The sequence below is a fragment of the Ixodes scapularis genome, unplaced genomic scaffold, assembly GCF_016920785.2.
Source record: "Ixodes scapularis isolate PalLabHiFi unplaced genomic scaffold, ASM1692078v2 PGA_scaffold2__306_contigs__length_199485367, whole genome shotgun sequence".
NCBI lineage: Eukaryota > Metazoa > Arthropoda > Arachnida > Ixodida > Ixodidae > Ixodes > Ixodes scapularis.
The window spans coordinates 195007627-195027441 of NW_024609857.1; the positions used below are offsets into that span (position 1 = coordinate 195007627).

At 47.4% G+C, this 19815-nt stretch overlaps 2 protein-coding genes across 2 annotated transcripts in view; one reads left to right on the forward strand and one right to left on the reverse strand.

Moving 5' to 3' along the window:
- Positions 1-1257: 1257 nt before the first annotated feature.
- Positions 1258-8722, reverse strand: LOC8053161 (60S acidic ribosomal protein P1). The gene is made up of 5 exons (XM_002435922.3): positions 8517-8722; positions 8359-8419; positions 8135-8275; positions 7511-7570; positions 1258-1316 (listed from the first exon to the last, which is right to left on the reverse strand). The coding sequence occupies exons 1-5, from the start codon at positions 8586-8588 to the stop codon at positions 1303-1305; spliced, it is 348 nt and encodes a 115-aa protein (XP_002435967.2). The 5' UTR covers positions 8589-8722; the 3' UTR covers positions 1258-1302.
- A 1444-nt stretch (positions 8723-10166) lies between these two features.
- Positions 10167-19815, forward strand: part of LOC8053156 (axoneme-associated protein mst101(2)) — a 63447-nt gene continuing 53798 nt past the window's right edge. Inside the window, exons 1-3 of the mRNA XM_029976691.3 lie at positions 10167-10329; positions 17868-17974; positions 19196-19307. Of these exons, the coding sequence (XP_029832551.2) occupies positions 10179-10329; positions 17868-17974; positions 19196-19307 (370 nt within the window). The 5' untranslated portion in view covers positions 10167-10178. The remainder of the gene's footprint in view (positions 10330-17867; positions 17975-19195; positions 19308-19815) is intronic.

Consider the following 19815-nt stretch of genomic DNA (forward strand, 5'->3'; position numbering starts at 1 on the left):
TTGTGGAGCCAGGGGGGTTTTCGAAAGCAAAAGTACAAGACTGCGAGAATGAAAATCTTTGAAGCGCGGCCGATATGGTCGTGTGCAATCTGTTGACCAATTACAATTAGGCGAGCCGCGCTCAAACGTCAAGTGCAATTAAGTAGGTTGATAATAAGCCAGCACTGATCAGTGATGAGGAGCTGTTGTGCACGGTATTGTGTAAATCGTCTAAGGACGAAAAAAAGACGTACCTTCACCCAATCTTCCGTTGCTAGTGGACGCCGGATTAAGCTCGTTCCTAAACCGCGAGGGGAAAAGACGCTGATCCAGAGGCACGAACAGCTTCACGCACATTGCATTCGCTAAACAAATACACACGGCGTCGGTTCTTGGTCAGTATCCAAGCGCGCGAAGGCACAGACACACGGCACTTCGGCGTGCCAAGGAAGCTTTGAACACGCCGCCAGCCCTTCCTTTCGACGCGTTGTGCCTTTTTCCTGCGACACTGCACTTTCGTAAAATTTTCCACGTGTTCACAACGGCAAGTCTCAACAATACAGAGGCTTCAAAAAACTTCTTCGGCGAATGAAGACGAACGAGTAGAAAACGTGTCCACAGCACGCTGGAAAACCGCAGCAAAGGCTAGCAAAGACGGCAAATCGTATCCCAAGCGAGTGAAGTCCGGTGGCTTCACTTGCGCTGCAGCGAACAAGCGGGGAAGCGCGATCCAGCAATTGTCATAGAGATCAGTGGTTGGGACTGTGAAGGAGTGTTGTTTGCATTCGGAAATGACACTTCGCGAGATATGATCGCGAGCAGTTCCGCCGTGCCCGCTGAGCAGGAGAATCGGGGGACCCTCGCTAGAGCGCTTCCCGTTTCCGCCGCGGGAGGGCGAGCGTCAAGCTGGAGACGCGATTGCGAATACGGCGCAACATGCTTCCATTCATCACTAGACCCATTGCTATATTACCCAAGTATCAAGGAGAATGCAGGGATTGGTGTTCCACATGCCTTTCTCGTATAAAATATTAGAAGTAAATAACCAAAATAAAGCATTGACGAACGCACGTGCAAGTTGCCATTTGTTTTAGGTATTTGCTTTAGAAAAGTTACTACTGCTAAGGCCAGCGCGTGCGGCGCGTGGAACACCATTCCCTGCATTCTCCTTGGTGCTTGGGGAATATAGCAATGGGTCTATTCGAGCCCTGCAAAGCAGCCACTCCCAGAGAAGGCAAATGGTGCTCGTAAATGGTACGGTAAGGAATGGGACACACAGGCTGTTTCACAGTGGTTTTATTCACACGCGTTACGTTCCCCTCCTCAGTCGAAGAGACCTGCACAGAGAACACATTGTCCAATTACAAAACACCCTCATACTTGGCAGATAATCCAATAGACACCAATTTAACATTTCCCTACACTGGTTGCCATCACGGTGGAAGAAATACATGTAGGTGGCGACTCTGGCCGCTCTTCCCGCGGGAAGCGAGCGACCAGTTCGTGTTCGGAGCTAGCCTCGAACAAGGAGCATACTCTGTTTCACCTCATGATGTACCGCAGGAAAGGCTACAACCGCGAGCTCCTTGCTCTGGGGCACATCCCGGCGGCACAAGCTCTCGTGACTTGGGAGCAGCTGCCAACGCCATGAGCTCGCGCTTCTAGCCTTCGCTGCACTACAACATAAGGTGAAACGAAGCGCAGTTCACAACACAGGATGTAGAAGATGGCGTTCTTTGGTAGTATGCAGTGAATTCAGCTTTTATGTACATATTAAAGCAAAAAATACTTGTCAGGTATTTTTTTATTTGCAAGATGGGGTGACACCATATTAATGTGCCAGATGAAAATTGATTTATATTATATAACTGCTACTATTGTTAGACTTTCAGTCACTGTGTAAGAATGTCATCATACTGGGTCATCGTTTCAGTTTTTTTTTGCTCACAAAGTTTGTATGTTCCACAGTACAATTTGACATTGTATGTATAAACCATTTGTAATGCTAAAACTTTTATGCGCATGTAAAGAATTATTTAGGCCCCACTATGTAACATTATTAGAATTTAGTTTTGTGAATAAGGCAGGATCAGGGTGAAAACAATCACCCGACCTCATATAAAGCCACGCAATGTGTGTAAACAATTTACGGAACTGTTACCAAACGTGCGAACACGACCCAGGTGTTTACTCTAAATTATTGAAGGCCCAGTAGATTATGTTGGGAAGTTTTATATTTATACGAGTATTTTTGTCACGCTGAGTCATTATCGGAATGTTCTCGTTAAAAAAACAACAACAACAAAACAACAGGAATCACACGGGGGGGAAAAGGCAATCACTGCCAGTGCGCCAACATAAATCTATCATTTCACTACACAGTACACAGGGACCGAGTAAAGAGTGCATAATTTCCTTCACAAGCCCCTCTTAGAGTAACTGTATATGCTCCGCTTGCGGAGCAGAGTACCGCAATGGTGCCATTCTGGAGCCAAGCACTGCGGGAAGCCACGGTCGCTTTTTGCAGGGGACGCGAAGGCGCAGACGCGAGGCGGCGTGCGGCGACGAGCCGCGCCGGCGCCGTCATCGTTGTCCCGTCGGTTCCCGTTTCCCTCTCGATTGCAAAAATCGCACCCACAGATCCTGCGGGTCGCGTGTGAAGTGAAGTCATCAATTCATTGCGGTAAACGAGGCAGCGGCTGACGAAAACGCCGTCCCCTCGCTTTCGCTCGAGAGCTCGCCAAGATGGCCGGATGTGCCGGTCGCGTATCGCGTATCGCTCCGCGAGAGCCGCAGACGCGAGTAACGCGATCGTCGTCCGTGTCGTCTGCTTCCCATAACTTTGAAACGGATGTCATAAAACATCGCTCGCGTTATAAAAAAAACAGGATTGTATTGTACCCAGTTGACGCACATAATGTTCAATGACTTAGGAAGCTTTCGGTTCGTTCGATTTTAGTCTAGGATCTATATTTGGCGAACTCAAAGCGGAAAATGTGTTCCCCCGAAACTCGGCGTTCTGGAAGGCCGCTTTCCCGCACGAAGTTCGGATCCAGTTCTGCCCACGTGACCACTCCTCCACCAATACGGAGATGGCGGCGAAAGGAAAAGGAACGCGATACTCTGGCTCTGCAAGCAGAGCCTATACAGTTACTCTAGCCCCTCTATTGGGGAGGATGGATGGATGGATGAATACGGCTGAGCCCTTTGGATCGGGCGGTAGCTTACGCCACCTAGCCATTTTGTTTTACCATTTAAGCTTAGAATATTTAAATGTGAAATCTATATTCACTTCGCAGTGCAAAGAAAGTGAGGCTATGAAACCCCCTTGCCATCAGTGAATAAGAAAATACCTAGTTTTCTCTCGATTTCTGCCACCATTCACTTAATCTTTGCTTGGTAATCTCTACAGTCTTGAAATCCACTCTCCCTTCGCTGTCTCTAAAACCCAATGACTTTATTAAATCTATGTTGTCTTCAGTAGGCATAGGGTGAAGCCCTTTACAGTAGAGTATCAAGTGCTCAGCCGTCTCGTTCTCTCCACAAGCAGTGCACACTGTATCAATTTCCTGGTACTTCACTCTGTATGTTCTGGTTCGCAGAACACCCGTTCTTGCCTCAAACAGCAATGAGCTTCCCCTAGAATTGTCATAAATGCTTTCTTTGGCAATAACTCTTTTGTTTAATCTATAGCTTTCCAGAGCCGTCTTTGTCTGCATTCCCTCTAGCCACCGATCTCTTTCTGTGGCCTTAACTTTCTTCTTAACTGAGACTTGCTCTTCCGTATCTTCGCTATAGCCCAAAAACTTTCCTCTTAATTTCCTAGTGCGCTGTCTCCACTTGGTGTCTACACTCCTCATGTATAAATAGCTGAAAACCTTTCGTGCCCATTGCTCCCCGTCCATTAGCCTCAACCTATCCTCAAATTCTACCTTGCTCACCGCTTCCCTGCTCTCAAATGATGCCCATCCCATGTCTCCTTGTACTCCCTGGTTTGGCGTTTTGCAATGTGCCCCCAAAGCCAGTCTACCTACTCCGCGCTGTTTTATTTCTAGTTTCGCATGCACTTCGGATTTCATGCATAGCACTGCGTTTCCAAAAGTCAAGCCAGGCACCATGACCCCTTTCCAAATCTCTCTCACCACCTCATACCTGTTGTAATTCCAAAGTGCTCTATTTTTCATTACAGCTGCATTTCTGTTGCCCTTACCTATTATATACTTTTCATGGTCTCTGAGATATTCTGCACCATCACATATCCATACTCCTAGATACTTGTATTTACTAGCTCTCTCAACTGTAATATTCTGTATCTTCAGCCTCTCAACTTCATCCTCGTTAAAAATCATGACTGCCGATTTTTCGCTACTGAATTCTAAACCTAATTCCTCTCCTTCCCTACCACAGATGCTCATTAATTCCTGCAACTCTGTCCTGTTGTTAGCCATTAGTACAATATCATCCGCATACATCAATCCCGGTAAGGATTGCTGAATTTTTTGGCCTAGCTTACTGTAAGAAAGGTTGAACCCAAGCCCACTCTCCTCTAGTCTACGCCGTGTAGTTGATAAGTTAACCGTTACGCCCCAAGCGGTTAACTTATCAACTACACGGATGGGGACAACAAATACAATGACGCAGCGCTCGGCCGACATAACCGAACGCGGCGTCAGCGTTCGACTGGAGTTCGTGTTCTCCGGCGAGGGAGAGGATGGGCTCTTTTGTTTCCAGGACGGCCTGCATGAACAATGCAGCATGCAGGATCCCAGCTTAGCACAAAAGCCGAAGTGGGTCAAGCTCGCATTCTCAGAAGATAGATCCGGCACTTAACGTCGCTTCGTCGATTGTTAGTATTTTTTACATTAAACTGTGCCCCGCGCTCTATTGTAGAAGATGACATGGCCATGCCCATAAGGCCTGTTGGCATGTGCACAGGCCTTGTGTTGAGTAAACACCGAGCGTGGGGAAAACAAACGGGTCAAAGCGCCCCCTATAGTTCGATCTCCTGCCCAATACGTGGGTGCCATCTATCCCCGTGCGAGAGAAGCGTGCTCAGTGCGCCGAACATGATGAAGTCGCCGCGCGAGACAGAGTCATCACCTAAATGTATTTCTTTCACCGTAGTTGCCATTAAAGCTTTTTACAAGGGATTACAATTATTTTTTCTGCTGCATATACCGGTCACTGAGGTGTCCACATCGACAAACTCCCCTCCCCCTGTAGCCGAATCCCTTGCACCAAACATGTGGCAGCCTCTCCGTGGTCGCCGCTACCAGATTATCAATGACCGCAATATGGCGTCCTCACGGGGATTTTTTCGTGCTACCCAACGGGCATAAACACTGGGGTCCCGACTAGGCCATACCCACGTGCAACCAGACGTCCGACTGCTTGTACGGCGTGTCAAAAAGACTGCTTAACCCAATCGGGCGCCGGTCAATCGCTGGGTTGCGTGCATCCACGCGACGCAGTGATTGGTCGGCATCTGATCGGGTTGTCTTTTTGGCACGTCCTAGGACCAGCTGGTCGCGCAGGGTATGGCCTGACTTTCACTGGTTATCAACCGTTGGGTGAAACGAAAAACCTCCTGCAAGGGCACCATTTTGCAGTAAACGGGCTGGAAGCAGGCGGCCAAGAGCTTTCGGCTACTGGGCGAGTCTCTAGAGAAGGTGAACATATCCGCCTACCTCAAAGTGACCAGTATATGCGGCACAATTAAATCAATTGTGAATCACTATTGTATGCTCCTAGTCCGCAGAACACCAGAGGCAGGACGTCATTGCAGCAGGATGCAGTCAAGCGTGTTGAATGAAGCAGGGAGTGGCTTCTATTTTTCTGTAGGACACTATGCACTTCTATCTTCAGTTGGACAATCTAGCTCAATGGATTCAATGAATGGTGGGCCACTTGTTTTCACAGATCCACTCTCGTTGAAATAAAGCATAGTGAATTCATTGAAAGGAACCCAGATTAAAGAGACTGTCCGAAAACCTTGTTTGTAAATGTAAGGGAACTATGTTTTTAGTGACCCTGCCACACTGCAGCAACAGCAACTGTTGGAAAGCAATTTGCCGTTGGGCAACCATCTTTTCCGACTTGACATTTAATAGTTCGAGAGGACGCCCACCACTGCATGCGTGGTAACAACGGGAATCCCCTACCCTGCATTTTTGTACGCCTCTGCGTGAGGTCTTGCTGGAAACATGTTGCTACTACAAGATGACAGTGGCCAGCGTTCGTGGTTGAAAAATCGTTCACCAGGAGTAGTTTCCTTCGATTTTGTCAAACGCTCTCCGTTTGCCGATGAAACAGCTGGCTTCATTACAAAAGATGAAAATGCCATTATTTCCAAGTTTCTTGCGAGCATATAGGGTTTGCATTCAAACTTTTACCGTTACAGAAGAAGTCATTTTTCGTTGACTGTAACCCAAAGCAATTTGTTAGATGGGTGCACAGCTGAGCAAAGTTTACAAATTGCGACTGACAGTCTGGCCCTCACTCACCAGAATATGTTAACGTGCTGTCTATTACCCTGTCCTACCTCTTTAGCAATACTTTTGATTGGCAAAACCTCAGAGATATGGAAACAACTGTAGTTGTTTTCAAATCTGAGGCGACGTCATCCGTTGCGGTTGTGACCCAAACACGACCGCCAAAAGTGGCACTTACTAGGCACCGCGCGCAGTTTAAACTACATACACTTGGTGTAGCGTAAAACATACGCGTGACAAACAAACCGGGAGTAGCTAGCAAACGGTATGCGACAGATTGCGGGGCAAGATGGCAGGACACGGAGAGACCGGATCCGAAACCGCTACCATTGTGGCCAGGTGCTTTACAGGGATGCGCTGAATGTACCATACAAAAACTTTCTAATTGAAATTTGTGTTAACATACGCATATAAAAAGAAACTACATTGTAGTATTAATTTTTTCTTCTTCCAATAATGCAAAAAAAAAAAAGTTATTTTTGGGGAACTTTAGGGTATTGAAGGTATGGAAAATGCCCTTTGCAAATTCAAGGCTTCCAAGGCCCTGTGCAAACCAACTGGCTCACAGAGACGGCACCGGTGCTGTTGGTCATATTGCACCCTTAGTACCTCAACCGTGATGGGACAGTTGAGCAACAGAGCAAAATATATTGCTTCCTCGCTTCTGAATGCAACCTCTTTCATGACGGCTAGAGGCAAACAACCGAATGGGGTCCTAAGGTATGGGAGAGGCCTGCTGCTCCTAACCTGGCGCGTCTGCTTAGCGTCGTCTGGGACAGAATGGAGTTCGTGTATAGATCTCTGGGACTTGTGTAAATCGGGTAGAGCTACCCCACAGGCTTACGAAACGTAACCACCAAGCGAGGTTCGAGGCATGCACCCAAGCAGTCTAATCTAACTTGCTCGGTTAAAGGTGGCGTTCCAAACATTGCTTGCTGGGAGCAACGACCGAGTGAACCTTGCGTGTGGCTATGGGTAGCGGGGCGAGGTTATAAGTGTTTCTCTGGGAGACGGCTCTAACTGCCTTTCGTCCAACTCACCGAATCCCATGTCGTCGTCCTCCTCCTCGGACTCTTCCTTCTTCTCCTCTTTCTTGGGGGCTGCAAGTGCACAACACACCTATTGTCACAAACCCTCCCCCCTGCTTGCAACACCAGTTCGTTCCCAATGTCAAGGCAGCTTTGTACCTCCACATCCTTTGACCACCAAGGCAAGTTTGCACTAACTACCGCTTTCCAACGGAACAAAGCAGTGACCATAACGTTGGCTGGAGTGATAACCTTGGCCAGTGATTTTTTCCGAAAGACAGGTTTGAGCAAGCTGACAAGACCTGCTAGGAGATATTCTGCTCCTTCCATTTACCTGCACCTGTGCAGGCAAATCGAGACTAGCCGAGGTGTATCTGTCGGCTGACCAGGCAAACGCGCGGAATGAAGAATGCGCTTGAAACTTGGCAGATCACAGCAGAGTAGCGTTCCATCACAACTGGACTCCAGTCCCGACTCGTGAGCGCTGAAGAGCGGCACGTCACCAAACACGTGCTCGCCGGCACATCAAGCATGGCTTCAACGGCATCCTCCGATCACACTACCGTCTTCTACAGAGAAGATTACCACGCTCCCCAACTTGTTCCGAAACAAACGAGCAGAACCCCGGTCACTCACCGTCCTTGCCTCCGGTCGGTGCCGCGGCAGCCGCCCCGGCGGCGGGAGCTGCGGCCGCGGCGGGTCCGGACCCGACACCCGAACCCACGTTCGAGATGAGCGCCTTCAAATCGAGTCCCTCGAGCGCCTTGGCGAACAGACCTGGAGAGAGAACGCAGAGATCATTGACGTCTCCGCCAACGGGTCCTGGGCGCCTCCGCCGAGCGCTGGGGCCTCCCACGTACCGGGCCAGTAAGGCTCAACCTCGACACCAGCAGCCTTGAGGATCGTGCTGATCTTCTCAGCCTGTCAATGGGAAGGGAGGTGAAAATTAGCTACCAAGCTAGGAGCACGTCGCAGCCATCGCGAGCATCGCGACAGCGGGGACGCGCACGCTACTTACGGTGACTGCAATCTCGTCGTCCTGGAGGATAAGGGCGCCATAAACGCACGCGAGCTCGTCGTTGGATGGCATTATGACTTGTTACTGCGATGAGTAGTGGTGGATGGCAAAAATTAACGGTGTACGCTGCTGGATTCAGCCTTAGCCCCCTCGGAGAACGATACACCTTCCTGCCGCAATGGAATCGGAAAGAAAGAGGAACTAGTCGAGAACAGTGTTGCCAGATGGAGAAAAAAAAAGTCAGCAGATTGATCCCCAAAAAGTCAGTAGATTTGCACAAAAATCAGTAGATTCCACGAAATATGTGTTTTGCCATGTTTTGCTATCTCCATTAATACACACTTCGAAGAAATAGTATAGAGTAACAAATAACATGGTAATAAAGACAAATAAAAATGAAAGAAAAACACAAGACCAGTTCTCGAGTAACTTTATATGAAGGACAAATTAAAATGGCTCCATAAATGTTTTTGTTTTAGTCATTATTGACTGTTTTGAGGATTATTCTTTGAAATCGAGACTGAGGGCACTTTTGGGATCACAGATGAAGGCGACAGTGCGACGTTCACCTGTCGCTGTTATTGAAACGAAACCGAAACAAGGCGCTCCGGCAAGTGCGCGCGAACATGTCCATTGGAGGTCCTCTGCATGCTGCCATCTTTCCTTACTGGGCTGTGGAAGGTTTTTGAAGCAACGCTGTTGTCCTGAGCACTGTTGAGGCTACGCGTCATCTGCTACGGGCTTATTTCTTTTTCGCCTGAGCCAAAGTTTGCGTTCAAACGCGGAGAAACTTCATTCGTTAGCTTTTTAAGCCACCGAGGAATAGGATTATATCATTTTCTTGCCAGAACCTGCCAAATAAAAAAAAAATAACTGAAATTTGGATGTCGATCCCATGCATTCCGCCGAACGAATGCATGAAAATTGCGGCTCTCTCCGCTCAACTCAAAGCTATTCTAGTAGATTGCATAGGAGCAGCCGAGAGTTCAGGCGCATGCGCAAACACCTCTCGCTCTGTGCCGCGGCCTGATTGGCTCACTCGGGAGAGGGACGTTACGGCGAGATCATAAGCTAGCCAAACTCTCTCAATATATGGCTCTGGCCCGGATGTCACCGTCGAACCTGCCCAACCTGACGAACCTGCTCTGGGTGAATAGATGGATGAATATACGGCTACGTCACTCGAATAGGACGGGCTTCTGGGCCATCTAGCCAGAGCTTCGTTTTTAATTCTGGGACATTATGAGTTTCCTTTGATGGGCGACACTGGGAACTGAAGGGGCCATATAATAAATTTTTAATATGTTTACTAAAAAAAAGTCAGTAGATTTTCTTGTTTTTCAGTGAATCAGTAAACCCGGAACGAAATCAGTAGATCTACTGATAAATCAGTAGACCTGGCAACACTGGTCGAGAAGTCAACAGTCAGCTTCCGGTTTTTGCCTGCGAGCGTTGCTAGACCAGCTTGGCCTGGGACGCTGACTGCACGTTTTCTAATTTCCAATGTCGAAAAACAAAAACAAAATGTGTAGTACAAAAATGTTATATAAAACAAATTTTTGTGAGCTTGATTAAAAAAGCAGCTTTTAGGAGCTTCATTTATAATCATCGGTGATTTACAAATACTCGCCAGGGTCCACCACCAGTCTCCTTGTTCCGGCTATGTTCCGGTTGTTCCATAGCTTCCGGGCTTCCGTTCTTTCGGCCGTCCGTGCCTGTCCTTGTGAAACTTGTGTTCAGGACTGTCGATTTCTAATTTCTTTTCAGAACGTGCACACTACTGTAGTGTTTTGCGGCGCTATGGCTACCGAAGGTATGTGTCGGATGCGCACTAAAATGTCCGCTTGCTTGTAGTAGTAGCCCCTCTGAAGGGTGTCCGTCTACGACCCCGGCGCAGTGCGCGCAAACCCGCCTCGCACTCGAAAAAACGAAACACAAAAACGTTACCTTCTTCGTGCGAAGAAAGAAGTTGCGTCCGTCCGTGCCATCGGCTTTTCGTGGAGCACTCTGAAGTGCCCCATGTACCGAAGGAGCGCTCTCTTGTGCGGCAGACTATCGTGACAGCCCTAGTGTATGTTCGTCCATGATAGAAGCAGCATGCGCGGCTGGCACCGAAGTTGAGCTGATGACGTTGGCTGGATCGCGTCCCGTTGCACTAGTCGGGTGTCTGGAATGACTTGCTCTGAGGAGCTTGACGTACAAACCCCATCCACCTTAAATGTCAACCTTAATGTCCGATTTGCATGGTGCCATTTTGCTCGTGTGACGTCAGGCACCGCAATTTCCACCCCTCTTCTTGATGCACGAGCGACGGTGCAAATACGGAATCGCGAGTAAAACCGCGGTCAGCGCGCGCTTGCACGTCGGCGAGCGTCCCAACCCACTCGAAGAGCTGACCGTATTTTCCGGGCTGCAAGTCGCACGTAGTGGGGTGGTCAGTTGGCCGGGTTGGTACTGATTAAACATTGTTACAGAGGCGCGCAAAACAAAGACTGAGAAGAGAAACACGCAGTCAAGGGACAAGTGCGCTTGTCTGTTGTCTACGTACGTGTTTCTTTCTCAGTCCTTGTCTTTTTGTGCGCATCTTTCATCACGTATAAGTTCCACTTTCATATATTGAGTCGTCTTTGTGGACGATATGGTGTAGAAGTTATTCAAAGGCACACCTATTAACATGGTTCACAAGATGAGTATTTCCTTATTACGCACATCGGTATAGCGAAATTGAAGTTTAGCACAATCGGCGAGTTCTCGCCTATCGTTGGACGCGCAACCACTTTGACGTTTCGACTTGTGAGAAATGTTCCAAGTACAGCACTGTTTGGCAGAGGCAATAGAGTGTTTCGCAGCAAAAAAAGTCAAATGTGCGAAATGAGAAGGTAGTCGGCTTTATTCGAGCCTTCTCATGCCGAGCGAACGGCATGAGAAGGCTCGTGAATCAAGCTTTGCACCTCTAGGCCTAGCTACGGCCAAGTCACGGAGACGACACGAGCATCAACGCACAGGCAGATGGATGGACCTTGGCACACTTCTTTTGGCGCCGCTTAAAGATTGGCTAGCTGCAATCCTTTCTTTTACATGTAGCAACATAACTGGAGCATCGCAGAAAAAAAAACAGCTTCTCAAATGGAAACTAAGAAAGATGCGAGAAACTTTTCTGCAATGCGTGTTTACCAGCCCACCTACCTTTCAGTGTTACTGATAACATGTTGTAAAAGCTTTATTCTCACTGCCTTGCCTATCCACATTGAAGGGCCCCTGAAAAAAAAAAATCTTTCTTTTAAACAGTCTGGTTGGGACACGTGTGTCAAAAAATAAATGTTTTGCGAAAAATAAAAATTCTTTAGAGCAATATTGAAGGTGAGAGATATATTTGAAATTCTGCGCGTTAAGTCCATGACGTCACGGAATGGTCATTCACTCAACGAGATGGTCATTTGCCTTTTCCGCCTCTACGTGAAGGAGCAGCCGATCACCTTTCCTCATGCGCCCGAAATGCCGAGAGAGAAAACAAGTGAAAAAAAGTGACTACCGACTAAATCGCGTCTAGCGCCATAATATTGCTCTAAATTTGTTTTTTCTTTTTTTGTAAAATTAATTTTTTTTTTGTGGAGCGCTCTACGAATTGTGTTTATCAAGAGTTAGACGTCAGTAGAGCAAACAGGTTTTATCAGCTGCATCCAGATTAACACCAAGAAGGGTGAAAGGCTTGCATTTTTTAAGGTTATTATAATGCAATTAGATGCAAAGGTGCAAGCGAGCTGGACAAGAATGTCGAAAATAATCCCTGGAGAAGGGGAACAAAAGGGGACAAAGGACAAACACAGCTAGGTGACTGGTGCGCAGCCGAAAAAATCCACCTGGTCTGGGTATTGAACCCGGGACCTCCACGCATGTCCCAACCACTATAAAAAGAACTTTTATTTTTTTTTTATTTTCAGGGGCTCTTTATGTTACTTCGGGAAAACCGTCGCATTCCTCGCTTTTTGAGTCATGTAGTTGTGGTGCTCTCCAAAAGATGGCGAGTGGCACATTTAAAAAAGAAGCATCGCACTACGAAATTTTGTTGAAAAAACTTGTATATAAGTTGCATTGTTGTATAGAGCAAACAAAAAAAAAAAAAAAAAGATTTCTGCACTGGAAAATACAATAATTTTGTTTGTTGCCTTAACCTGGCGGCATGCTTGGAGCATTCTATCACAGCTCTACCTTGTCGCCTCACACGATCGGTCAAAGTAAGTTGGATCCACTCGACAACATTTGGAGCACGGCTGAAGGCCTGTTCAGGAGCTGCCAGTGGGTGGATGCAGACGGTGTCTCTCTGCTTGCCTTGTGCCGATCGCTCACCAGCAAGGTGCCAGCGCGTCGCCTTTCACGACAGGAAATGCTGGGACAGTTGTGCTTGCAGCACGCTTGCTCTCAGCTAACGTTTCAGTTGCAGCCAAAGGAGGTGACTAGCAAAGCTATGCACCACTGCCGGCGTTTATCTGCTAGCTTATTGGCGATCTTCATTGCATGTTTTCAAACCTATTTTCGCTGCTCCCTGTTTAGACTGCCAGGCGCTGTTAATACTTCATCCGCTTTTATAAGCTGGTGGAAGAACCTGCCCATAACCTCCGAGATGCTTGGCACACAAAGCTTTCCTCCCACCTTTCCAAATGCTCGGCTGGCCAACAGAAGAAGTCTATAGTGCAGCTTCTCTAGAGCTATGCAAGGCGGTGTTCGTATTGAGGCAGCATCAGGACCTCAGTGGTCAAATATGTGGCATGGAGCTGGGGAGCGTGCCCATGTTGAGACACGATTCAAGTGCCACTCGGCTCGTGCGCTGGCTGTGGCAGTGCTTTCTTTCACCCATTCCTTACTAAGAAGTGGCTTCTAGCAAGCTGGCCCTGAAAAGTTGAGAGAAAAGCGATAAATGACACAACAGAAATCGTGGGGGAAATTAAACAATCTCGAAGATATCGCGAAAGGGACAATGTACCTTGAAGTCCCAAAAGAGTGAGACGAAAGAACCGCCTTACCTTCTACCCAGTGATGCAATTTGCATGAGGATAATGAGCATGGCATTTTTCTGTCCAGTCTCGTGGATGAAAATTACACATGAAACATTGAGTTACCTGGCGGTTTTCCAGAACCTCTCATACTCACCGGAATCAGCCAATCAGCGTCGATCACATAGGCTTTCCACCAGTCAATCATACCTCGATAAACCTCACTCATGAGGGCCCTCACGCACCCTCATCTTCACAGGTGAGATGAGGGTCAGTGAGTACCGTGAGGGCTGTGAGGACCGTGAGTGTGTGAGGGGTAGGAGTGCGTGAGGGCGGTGTGTGCGTAAAGGGTAGGAATGCCGCGAACCACCCTAGGTTCGATTTCAATATTTTCGGACCGAGCTGATGTTCGAATTCAAAAGGTTTCGATATTTTCGACCGTACGGAGATTCGAATTCGAAAAATTCGCAACTTTCAAAAATCATGGAGTTTCGAATTCGAAAAGTTCGAAGCTTTCACGGTTTCTAAAAGTTCGGGTTCGATTATTTCGAATATTTTTTTACTTGAGGTTCGAGAAATTCGAAGATTTCGAACTTTCCTAACTTGAAATTCGAAAGATTCAAATGTTTCAAATTTCTATGGATCTGAAATTCGAAAAATTCGAACGTTTAGAATTCTTATTCACCGATGTTTGTTTGCAAACAAGCTCACTACCACCCCCTATTGGCGGACCCCTGCGCGCTTCCGGTTTTCCTCTTCTTTTCCATTTGTCTTTTGTCCATTTGTTATTTGCACTACTTTCTACAATGCATTAATGTTCTTACAAACATACTACAGAAACTTTTCTAAAAAAAACTCTTCTTACACGACCGCTGTGCGTTGCTGAAGAATAAATAAATACACTACCGGAAGTCTACTGGGGCACCAAATACTGTGGCGCCCTCGTGGTATCAACGCCCACCGAATGGGGTGAATAGACATGAAGTTTGATAAATTCGAAGATTTAGAATTTCTTTCTACATAAAGTTAGAAAAGTTTGAAGGTTTCGATTCTCTTTTAGCGCTAAATTCGAAAAAGAAACTTAGGTTTCGAATTTCTTTAAAGTCCAAGTGCGCAAAGTTCGAAGTCCGGTTTTCATGTTCCGCCACAGTTTCAGTTTCAAATAACGTTTTCATGCCTCTCTGGTTTTCACGAAATCAGGTTTAGAAATGTTCGGGTGTGATATTCAGATTGCGCGAAGTTGGTCAGGCAATTAAATGAGACGACAAGGGTCCTGGATGTGCTGGATTATTTGCCAGTGCAGAGTGACGTGTGCAGATCAGTAATTGTGACCGCCAGCCTGGGGTGGTCATTAACGTGCATCACGAAGTAGTGATCCTACGAACGCACTGTTTAACGATACTCATCCAGTTTGAAACGGCAAGGGGCAGGCAGGTGGTTGAGGCTAAGAAAAACCTTAAAGTGATCTGGGAAACTGCCCCCCCCCCCCCCCCCCCCCCCCCCCTACCCCCTTGCACGCTGGTAGTAATCCGATCGAACGCCGCCCGAGTGACGCTGCCATATAGTAAGTTTAGTTTGTACATGATGCAAAATCCTGAGACTGGGAATGAAATTATAAAAAAAAAGTGTAAGAAGACAGAAAAAAGGGGACAGGAAAACGTCTCAAATTCAGCTCAGGACAACATCTCAAATTCAACTCGGCTGAAAACTCAGCTCAGGAATAACGTCTCAAACTTAACTCAGCTGAGTTTGAGACGTTGTCCTGTCCCCTTTTTTCTTTCTTCTTACACTATTTCTTTCGAATTTCATTCCCAGTCTCGGGATTTTGCATCATGATCAACATACACCAGCTCTCTTGCACCTTGACAATTTTTTAGTTTGTAATTGTTTTGGAGGTTTATTTTCGGAGACGGAAGAAACGCCGAGCAAAAAGCAGAGAAGCCGATTCTCTGCAAGCCCCATTATGATGATTTGTTGCTGTTGCTCTTTACCTAGCGCCACTGCGTAGTAGAAGTTGCAGCGAGCTATTTATTTTTTTATGTCGGTCTTTCCCAGCAAATGCAAGGCCCGGAAGTGAGCTTTGCGCATCAAGAATCTCTGAGGCCATGACCTGCCGTGGCAGCTTTCGGTTCTGGCCAATAGGTGCCGTCGATTTCGCAGGAGTTGCTAATACCAGAGCGCCTTCATGTGCCCCTTACCTGTTGTGACTTGTATGAGACGTCGCATCCATGCAGAAAGCAGGGCTCACTCACTTTCAAGGGCTCCTCTGTGCTGGTAATCATCACTTAAAGGGGCACTGACAGGCTGTTTATGCTTGCCAAGGTTTTTATTTGTACATGGCCCATGAGAGCCCAACTACGCAGAACAGAATTCGGTTTCTCTCCGCCCGAAAACCGCCGATCGAGAACTGGCCGCTTTGAGTCGCACTCACTCTCTTTTCCGTGGTCACGGGCCTTTTCCTAAGGTTTAGACACAACCACCAAATTCAATCAAAGTCGTAGGTCATAGATGGCACGCAAACAATATTAAACATAGAAAAGAAATAGGATACCCATTTTCTGTGGCTTCTAAAAAGCTGCAAATGCTTTGTTTGGGGGGAAAAAAAGTGTCAAGGCCACACGACTTCCGCCACCTCTCTCCTCCTCTATATTTCTTCTTCCTCCCCAGTCCAGTTTCGGTTCCGAACAGTTGCGTTTTTTTTACTTTATTAAAAATATATGTGACGCTGTTGCAAAATATTGATGGAGTAGTCTTCTGACACCATAATGATTCGCCTGGCAAAAAATAAAAAATATGTTTTGGGGGTCTCAGTGTTCCATTAATGTGCATGTGGTGGTAGACGCTAGGCAACATCTGCTAGTGCTAATAGGTGTGTTGCTGTTCCCATTTCATGAAAGTCCACATAGTCGCAGTTGTCAAGGGGCTGTTAAATGGGAAAAGAGATAGCTTTCATTATCACTGGGTACATGAAAAGTTTGATTACATCTGTCTAGTTGTGGTACACGTAACAAAGTTGCGCCGTGTGGTGTCGGTGACCTGCTGCTGTTTAGCATCATGCACCGTGACAGATCGCATTCTATTCTTGGAAGTACTGGACGTGAATATCAGTCTACTTGCATATTCAGAACACAGTATTTTCATTTGCGATGATCCATTTATGTCTTGTAGCAAATTGCAATTTGACTTACGAATGCCGCTTGTTCGCCCGTTTATTATCGCGGGTCAACGAGAGCCGACGAGAGCCAAAGATGACAGTTCAGGGTCGCAATTGCGATTTTGACCGACGAGGATTTCACGAGAAAATTGCACGACCAAACGGTGCCACGGTGATCCCTGGAGCTCAACGAGGGACAAAAACATTGTGCAAAAGGTTCATTATTTTGCTGAATCGCTAGCAGAAGGACTTTAGAACAATGATGTTACTACCGTAAAATCCCGAGAGATAGCCCACCTAAAATCAAGAAAAAAATCGGGTGGAAATGTGTGGTGGGCCAACTTTCAGTGTACAATCAAGAAAAGTTGAAACCATTATATTTTTAGGTCATGCTTCCCTTCCAAGCTTGTTATTGTGGCGAGGGGCAACGAAGAAAATGCGACTGCTTCCCAGTCATCAATGATTGGGTATATCCCGCCGCAGCTAACTAGCCGCATTTACGCGCCGAGGCCATCATGGATCCCAGCACTACTATTACTAGAAGTGGGCTATCTTTCGGGGTTTAAAAAAATATAAAATCAAGCAAAACGTAGGGGTGGGCCACCTTTTGGGAGTGGGGCATCTCTCGGGATTTTACAGTAATCAATAACGCCTTAGGCCTACTACCAATATTGGCAATATTTCTGGCGAGCAAAACGTTGACGCGCCTGTCCGACGAGCGTCACAATTTATTTTGAGATAGATTAGCCCTCAAAGACACGCGGTGAAACTAGGGTGCCCGAAGTGCGTTTGCCGCGTACTCGTATGTGGTCTTTCATTTTCCACCCTCCAACGTGTTGCATCGAGGTCCTGTTGGACCCTGGAGGTGGCGCAGCACCCGCGGTGGATGTGGGCAGATGCTTGTTTCGTGTAGGATGCCGTTTCGCTCGACGGTCCGTGGAAGCTTTTGCTGCCGGGAGTCGAGACGTCGCTATGATGGTGACGCTCGCATTCACTTGTACTTTTTGCGGGAACTTCTCTGCGGGATCGCAACATCCGACGACATGGCACTCCGATTTTTGCGATGTCGTGTGTTACCTCTCGGGGACCGGCTTCAACGCGTGGGCAGTGCGGGGCGCTAAACGGATTGGTCGGAGCCGAGGTTCCAGGCGCCGCGGTGGAGTGGTGTTCGAGGTTCTGACGGGGCCGCACGTTTCTTCCCCGCAGGTAAGCAGCCGGAGCAGGACGCGTCATCGCTGACGGACGAAGATGAGAAGGTGCGCAAGAAGGAAGAGCGCCTGAAGCGCCGCAGGTTCAAGGACAACGAGGAGGGGGTGAGCACGCGCCATGAAAGGCCGTCGCCGAGAGCCGCAATCTGTTGCAGGTTTAGAGCGGCCGGGACGACCCCCCCCCCAATAAGTTCTCTGCCCACCGTCATTGGTTCTTTCCTCCGCTCGCCTCCTCTCTGGCCTTGCTAAAGCGGAAAGGGCGAAGGGCTTTGGTGGGAGGACTTTGTCCTGCTGTCTTTAACTAACAACAGACCATAGTTGGTACGTTGCAAGAATGCTCGAAGCAACGGGGAACAAGGACTGGAAAGGACACATACGCCCTATTTTGACCTCTTCTCTAGTTGTTCTCTGGCGCTTTCGGCATTCCAAGTCCAGTAGTCTGGGCATTTTTTTTGTTGGTCTTCGCCGAGAAATTGTGGGTCTTATTTCGGACAAGCTTGTTTTTCGTGCGAGTCTTTTGACGAGGGCCGCATGCCGCGTTACGTCTCTCAAACATTTATTCTCCCTTAACCTGCCTCTGCCTTTTTGCGTAGACACGTATGTTTCATTCCCGTCAAACTTATGTTTCTGGGCACTTCTACAGTAACTGCACTGGTGGCGTGGCTCCTTTTGTGCATTGGTCGGTTCTTCTCGGGCTCGGGCACTTTTGCTGACACTATGGTCGTACTTTTAGCACACTTTACGAGCCATTCTAGTTTGCGGAGAACTGGGTTTGTGCGAGCTAATGAAGACGTCTAATGGTGTTGCACAACCCAGTTTTAAGCCTCTATGAAACAACCAGTTCTGGAAACATGAAGTGTGCCATCGTAGTTAGAACTTCAAGTGGTGCTGTGGCCGAACATGAGTAGTTGATTCGCTCTTAGGACTCTGCCAACCTGAAAGCCTGGTTCTGTTTGGTTCCTTGGGTACTTGTGCTCAGTGAGGGAGTATAATGCAAAGCCATGCGCTGCAACATAAATGCTGCACTAATAACTTCTTTTTTTTTTTTTTTAGGTGGAAAGATATTTTTGTGGCTTTCATGCCCAATCTTAAAACTTAAACAACGAAAAAAAAAAAAAAAAATTTGGGAGTTTGTGTGTTTTTAGAAGTATGGACTAGAATGTAAAGAATCTTCCTAGTTGATTTTCACACTGGATGATTTTCTCGCATCTTGCTCGAATATTCTGTCTCGAAATCCTAAAAGCTGCACTGTGTCAATTTTCTTTGCGTGCTCGGTGGGGGCTCATGGCCAGCACTGAGCGACTGCGTGCCTCTCGTGTTTTTCAGCGTGAGTATGAGTGTCTCCTGTGCGACTGCAAGTTCTTCACAGTGTCGCAGTACAACGTGCACATTCAGACCTACGAGCACCGCAAGCGCAAGGTTGGCAAGATCTCTGCGGGTGAGTGCGTCTGACATAGACTGTGGCTCCCCTCGGGCTTTGCTTTGGCGAGACCCGGAGCAACTTCGAGGACCCTAAAGGCTGGTCCGGGCGTCGTCGTTCAAATGTGACCGACTGCGTTGGGACTTCTTACATTCCACTACGACATGTTGCATGAATTTGAAACGTCTGTGCACGCAGCATTTAAAATGCTTCCACTCCCAAACTAGACCGAAGGTCTTTTTGCTATTTTTGACATCAAATCTACGCACTATCTACGGGGAAGTATCACTTACGACACGTCGACTGTGGCTGTCGGAAGTGAGCTAATTGGAGGACTCGCGTAAATTTCACCAATAAAATGGCACATGACGCCTGCCCCGTCGTTTCCGTGGAAAGACGTATTTCATTATTTTATACCCTCTCTCCAAAATTAATTTATCCTTAGCTAGCCGCGAGTGTGGCACCCTTCTCACAGCGTTGACCCTGCAGAGTTGGAGAGTAGAACGTCCGCCTTCTCGTCGCACAT